Raw genomic sequence first — 6929 nt, 5'->3', positions numbered from 1 at the left:
TGTGCAGCTTTATCGCTGATCTCTATGTTAGCACACACACAGCCTAAGATTCCCGACTGGAGTCGATTATTACTTTAAAAAAACAAAAACAATCAATCAATCATGTCGGAAAAATCAGACGTTTTTCCGATATGTTTGTTAATTCATAGATCAGCAGTTCCGAGCTTAGAATTGTCCTTTGCAGACGGAGACAATTTGAAGAAACTCACACCTGAACCTTAACCCCTCTGAATAATATCTTGTTTACATGCAGCGGCATCCACTTTGTTGTTGCAAGCAATCCTTGTCAGCTCAATAAGCTGACATCTGCTTTTTGTTTTTGACAGATAGCGATATTATTATCTGCCCTTGCTAAAACCCTCGAAGGTTAAAATAAAAAAATCAAATGGAACAACACCATTATAATGAATACGACACAAGCATGTTTCGTTCCGGGATGCTATAGATTGTGATGTCCACATAAGCAACAACACTATCATTACATGTATATAATGAAACATTGTTTACCACCAATCTTAATGGAAACCCAAGCCCAAATTTAATGTGGATTGAGTGAGAGCAGCAAAATCGGTAGAACACAACAGTTTTAGACTTCTTATCTAGAGACAATGGCATATGATTAATTAAGATAATCGAAAAAACAAACATAACTTTTGAATCGGTTTGAAACTGCTCACAGTTTCCCTGCTGTGTTTGGATAGTCGCGAGTATTTAATTGCTGCTTTCATTCAATCCACACTCATATTTATTTGGGCTCTGCTTTCTTCTAAGAATGAAGGCTGAGTAAATGTTCATTTTTTTTCTCTCTATAGTGTGTATTAGTTTTAAATAGATCATACTTCTGCTGCCGCTACTACTTCACTCTAAGAAAATAGGTTGAACTTTGCGCTCTCATCAGTGACACAATGGGAGCACCTTTAGGGGTGCAACTTTGCACCTTTCTGGTCTGAAAGATGCAAAGTTGCACCTATTTTTCTTAGAGTGATATTGGTTACCTTATAGGGCAAACCAATAATCGTTGCAAGGACAAAATATTTCATATTCAAATGTATTTCATCAATATGACACTGACGTTCGAGTTCCTGCTCTTCACAGGTCCGTTCGTGTATTCACTGATGAAGGTCCTGCCGAGAAGGTTTTTGGCCATCGCTGGTAGCTTCATGTGCGCCGTACCCTTGATGTGCGTTCCTCTGGTCGAGACCCCAATCTATCTTGGCTGCCTCTTCGCTATACTAGGTTAGTACCTTCCTTATTAAAGTGGTTGATATACCGATGAAATCATTTTTGACACTACTGTACGTCCCAAAAATTACAATAGGACTTTTCGCATTGATAAATTTCAAAATGATTTAACATTCTCAATGCTTATTCAGGATATCAAACTATTGTTTGCTACCTACATCTTGGAGAAACCCCCATTCAATTCGGTCCAGTAGTAACGGGGAAATGAGGATATTTGTAGAGCATGTCGTGGTTCCATTTTCCCAAGTTTAGGACTTGAATGATATTGACATCCATATCATGAATGAAAATATTTTGCTCACAACTGACAGGGCAACCAACAAGATGTAGATATGTCAATATGTGACTATTCAAGTTTGTAAATATGCAAAATATTCCTGTCATGATCATCTTGATAAAAAAAAAGGAAAGAGAAAAAGAAAACAGGAAACGGAAAGCCAAAAAGGAAGATGACATCAAGCCGATAATCAATGAGTTCATAATTTCATATTTTTCTGTAATCATTTATTTTCATATACCTTACTAATATCATGAGTGCAGGTGTATTTTCAAATCTGTAGGAATCCGCATCTTTTTTATACAATAAATCTTTCATTTCTTTAGTTGATAATGACAAAAAACATGCAATCTCTTTTTTTAAAGAGAGTTTTGTGAGAAGAATTGCTAATAACAACTTGATATTTGTAAGGCGTGAACACAACGGACAACGTGTCTCCCTATACAAAACTTGGAGGAAAGGGATTCCTGACATGCTTCACAACAATCCCTATTTCACTGTGACTACTGAAGCAAATTGACCTTTTTTCTGCAGAATGTAGGTAATAAGTTATAGTCTCATACCCTGAGATAAAATTTTGATTGATTTACACTTGTTAACACTTATTCATCCACACAAATATTTTTTGTGCCTTTCAAAACAAATCTATTTGTGACCGTTCATGCTCTGCGATTGAGACTAAAATCTGTTGAATCCTCCTAGCAAAGTTATTCCACACGACTGCACTCAGGCACTTGACTATAAGCGATTACACTTAGATACTGTAAAGACGTTCTTTAACCATCACTTGTTCTATTGCAGTAGCTATCTTTTTTTTTAAATTTCTATTCTTGTGAACTTTAATTGAATTTATGATATATTTTCAATAATGGTACGTTTATGTTGTTTATATATGCTTTGCCATAGCTGTGTTAGAGCTCTTACAACTTGTGACGAAAACGCGTTTCATTGACACCGTTCGGCTCCGTTCCGAGTTTGTGAAACCACTAAAGAATTAGCAGAGAGTCTCAAAAGGTTTCCTTTTCATAGACGAGCAGTTCAATGACTTTAGAATGTAACGCTTTGTGTGCTCTGGAGGCCGCTTGTGAAGCATGAAATGTCGCGCCGTAGCGTTGTACATGCTATCCCTCATCGACACAAAAACTGTAAGGGATTTCGCTTGGCAGGAAAGCAGCATTATTGTGTCGAAAGGCCCATTATTATGCCGACTATGACGGGTGTGTCTGAAATTACATCAGCTTTAAATTTACTGTTTCCCTTTGGGAGAAGTGATTTAAGTAAAATGTTCGAAAAGTCATTTGATGCATATGTGTATGTCAGTCGTATCACAAAACAACCTACCACATAGCGTGGCGGCTGAACAAAAAGAAAAGAAAAAAATATTTGCTTTACTGGGCTAAATCAATATGTCCTTCGGCAGACTAAAAAGAAGAAGAAAAAAAGCTTCGATTTCCAATAGCACTAGAAAATTTGAATTATGTCATTGGTAAGAGTTATATGAAAAATATATTACCACGCTTTAAAAAAAAAAAGTCTATTACTGAATAGTTTATTCCAGCACTATTCTCTTAGATAATTGGAGATTCCTCTCCTTCTCATTAACACCTCCCTGACTTAAACATATTAGACTCTTAGAGTTTATAGTTTTAAGGCCGTGTCACACATTTCCGGGCAAGCTACGCGGCCTTGTTGCGAGTAGGGATTTTTCAGCACGCAGGAGAATTTTCTGCCGGCGGACAAGAATGTTTGCGAGTTTCGCACTTGTGTCTCACCTGATAGACGCGTGCTTCTTACCTTCTACTTGCGTCATTCCGTGTGACCTGCTTGAGAGCTTCGAAACCGATCCATTTCTGTTACGAGCGACTTACGGGTACTGCGAAGTACCTGCGTTGGAGCTGCCTGCGAGGTGCTGAAGGTAAGGGTCTCCTCCTACTGGTGTTCTTCGTGTACCTCTTCGGGCGAACCCCCACGACTCACTCGGAACATTTTTGAGCATGCTCAAGGCCTTGTCACTGTATCAGGGGAAGTTTTGCGGGTTGACTTGCGGGGGGAAAAATTTGCTACTCGGATCTCTCCGCAGTTGGTCCGCACCTGACAGTATCTAGCGCGTATCTCGCCCGTAGTCGCCCGGATGTACGCACGCAAGTCCGATTTACTCGCAACCAAGTTTTGGGCATGACCAAAACTTTTTCCGGGGGTGTAGCGGGGATTGCCCAAAGAAGTCCACGCAGAACGCCAGTAGGAGGCCCTTAGGCAACTCCCACGCAGGCACTTCGCAGTCCCCGTATGCTGCCAAGATAACGACATTCTGTTGGACCTCTGCCATTCCTTCCGAGGAATTCCGTCACTGAATTGTCAGCCCCCACGCACCTTGCACGCAGGTCACACAGAATATCCGCAAGTAGAAGTTAAGTAGAACACGTCCAGCAAGTAAGACACATGCAAAACTCACCAAAGTCCTTGTCCGCCCTCAGAAATTGTCCGGTATGCTGGAAAATCCCCACAGGCAACAAGCCAATTAACATGCCCGGAAAGGTGTGACAGGGCCTAATCATGGTTGCGGGTAAAAAGGATGTGCGTGCGCACCTCCGGGCCATTACGGGTGAGATATGTGCTAGGTACTGTCATGTGCGGGTCATCTGCGGGGACCTCCGCGTACGTTAATTGTTCTTCACAAGTTGCACGCAAGTCTTACCCGGAAGGGTGTGACACGGCCTTTATGAATGTGGCATTTCTGTGAAAACAGTTAAAGATACAGCGGTTAGAACGTACTATGTAGAAAATGATGATTAAAACAAAATAGAACAAAACAAAAAAGTTGGTGGCAAACCATCTTTTGAGCCATCAACAAACTAGGTATCTTTACTCGCACAATGGTTTTCCTAATGATTGCATGCATTTTATGCTTCATTCTTATGTGCTTGGTAGGTCCTATAACCAGTTAATTTTCATATATCGTGTGTCCATGTCTTTGCCAAACAGGATTCGGAATGTCCATTGTGTATCTCATCAACTTAGTAACGCTCAACGACTACTTCCCGAAATCGTTCATCTTTTTCAACACGTTCAGCACCCTTGGACTAACTCTAGGGGCGTTTTGTCTTCCAGTCGTGGCAGAGAAGTCGTTGAGAGCGTACGGATACAGTGGTGCGTTTCTCATTTTGGGAGGATTGTGCTTGAATGGCGTTCCCTGTGCCATGACAATCCGACCACCGAGAGATAGGGACGAGCTTCATGTGCAGCCTGCAACTGAACCGGAAAGAGAATGCATTACGGAGGGCGACGAGGACTCTTCGAAGCCACTGCTTGACTGTGACGGACCGTCGACTGAAAACAGGAGCACGCCACGGACTGGTTCTGGTTTCGGAGCCGATGAGGCTTTACAGCCTTCGTCGCTTTTCTCTAAATTAAAATCATGTGTCTGTTTCACAGAGCCTCTCTATGCCTTGGTTATTCCGAGTTTCACCCTGTTCAACTTCTGTATGTACGGCTGGATTCTCTTCCTCGTACCCGGGGCGGAGTCCGTAGGCATTGAAAGTTCACGAGCCGTTTACCTTGCGAGCATCGCTGCCTTTGGGGGTGTACTCGGAAAACTTTCTCTGTTAGTCGCAATGCTTGTAAAGTTGGACTTGATGGTTGTGTATCTAATCAGCTGCTCAGTTTTCGATGTCACCATCTTCATCACTTCAGCGAGCGACGCCTATTTCTACCTAGCGATAATGGCGTTTATTCAAGGATTTGCCGTCTTCATGCTAGATTCTCTGGGAAGCGTATTGACCAAGTTAACCATTGAGGATGAAGAAAATGTACCTATTGCTCTCACTGTGACGTCATTTCTAAGTGGCATCGGTAGTCTAATAGGCGGTGCTTTATCAGGTACGTATGTTTTTGTATGAATCGAAATGTTGCACATCATCACGTTACCCTGATAGAGTCACGCACGTTTACAAAAATTATGATTTTGCCTTTAATGTTTTATGTAACAAAAATGATATTCCACTTTCTTAGATACCTCTTGACCAGGTTTGAAAATTTAAGTAACGTTGAAATCGACTTTTCTTTTTCTTTTTTTTTTTACATGGAGTATATGTGACATTGCGTTTTGTGTTTACCCATGTACATGGGCACAATATGTCTGAAATGCCGAATAAAATAATAATAATAATAATAATAATAATAATCATAATCATAATCATAATCATAAAAATAAAAATAACCATATTACTATAGTGTTGTACGTTTCTACACATCACAAACTTCCGATGTCTCATGTTTCGACGTGTTGCTACTCGAAATACGTCCTTAGAATAAAACCTTAGCTAAAATATTTGTACAGTGTCACATTGGACTTCCTTAACCCAGTGTTCTAAGCAAACAATGGATAAACGCTAAATACGTTTCGTGTCTTTTGTTTTTTCTTTGCTTACTATCAAGGCCGTATCTACGACATCACGCACTCGTATAAAGCAGTCTTCAATACATTGGGTTTTGTCCTGTTCTCCATGATCGTCAACCTTGTCGTTGTCTTCGTGATCATTCGCCGTCGAGCTAAAAATGAAGCAACCTGACATGGTTTCTTCAGAGCAGATATCGGAAATGATGAAATTTGACGTCAGCCGGCAATGAAGGGCGTTGCAACATTCCTATAACCGAGTGGCGTTGAGGGGTGTTTCTTACATGGCCACGTAATATCAGTCTCAGCTACCTTGGTCAATCCTAGACCCTTGTTATCAAATGTTCATAGATCCATTTTGCAAACTTCATGAAATTTTGCATGGTTGAAGACTAATGTTTTCCCAAAACGGGTATGGAATCTTTGGAAATTTACCTCAGAGTTAAAAAGTCCCCTTTGTATCCAGAATAGCGGTTAGGATTGGATAGTTTCTAGTTTCATTATTTTGAGAAAAGGTCTGAATTACCTAGCTGTGCAATATAAAAGCTTGTGAAAGAAATAATTGTACTTTTCAGGGTTGCAAAAGGAACTCAATATATATATATATATATATATATATATATATATATATAATTCTTTCAAAGAATTACAGTGTTTCAAAATTTGACTGCTAATCAGCTATCAAAATGAACAAAATCGGGCAAGAAATAAGGATATTCCAGCTTGTTTGAAAAATAGGCCGTCATTACTAGACGGTTGTGATCATATTAGGTGACAAGTTTTGATCAACTCTCCGATTGTTGTTCTATTTCGATCTTTCCATTTTCTTCTGTCAAAATCAATAATTTTTCAAGAAGGATACATTTCTTAACCTGAGAGATAGATGTATTATATAGACATTATACGAGAAGAACAAACATATAAAAATAAAATTCATATCGATGAAAATTAGCATGTTATCGTAGACAACAGACTATCAACACATTTCGTTGTCCAGTGTGATGGTTACAACAAAGC

General features: G+C 39.8%; 1 protein-coding gene across 1 annotated transcript; it reads left to right on the top strand.

Annotated features, from left to right (window-relative positions):
* Positions 1-1061: 1061 nt before the first annotated feature.
* Positions 1062-6087, top strand: LOC139725311 (monocarboxylate transporter 3-like). Its single transcript, XM_071636401.1, has 3 exons — positions 1062-1236; positions 4502-5395; positions 5954-6087. Exons 1-3 carry the CDS (start codon positions 1062-1064, stop codon positions 6085-6087), a joined length of 1203 nt encoding a protein of 400 aa, XP_071492502.1.
* The last annotated feature ends 842 nt before the right edge of the window (positions 6088-6929 follow it).

This window comes from Diadema antillarum, unplaced genomic scaffold (assembly GCF_040938485.1).
Source record: "Diadema antillarum isolate AM-2024a unplaced genomic scaffold, OU_Dant_1.0 seq00000032_RagTag, whole genome shotgun sequence".
Classification (NCBI taxonomy): Eukaryota; Metazoa; Echinodermata; class Echinoidea; order Diadematoida; family Diadematidae; genus Diadema; species Diadema antillarum.
The sequence above is the reverse complement of the archived record's forward strand: the minus strand, read 5'-3'. Positions and strand labels throughout refer to the sequence as shown.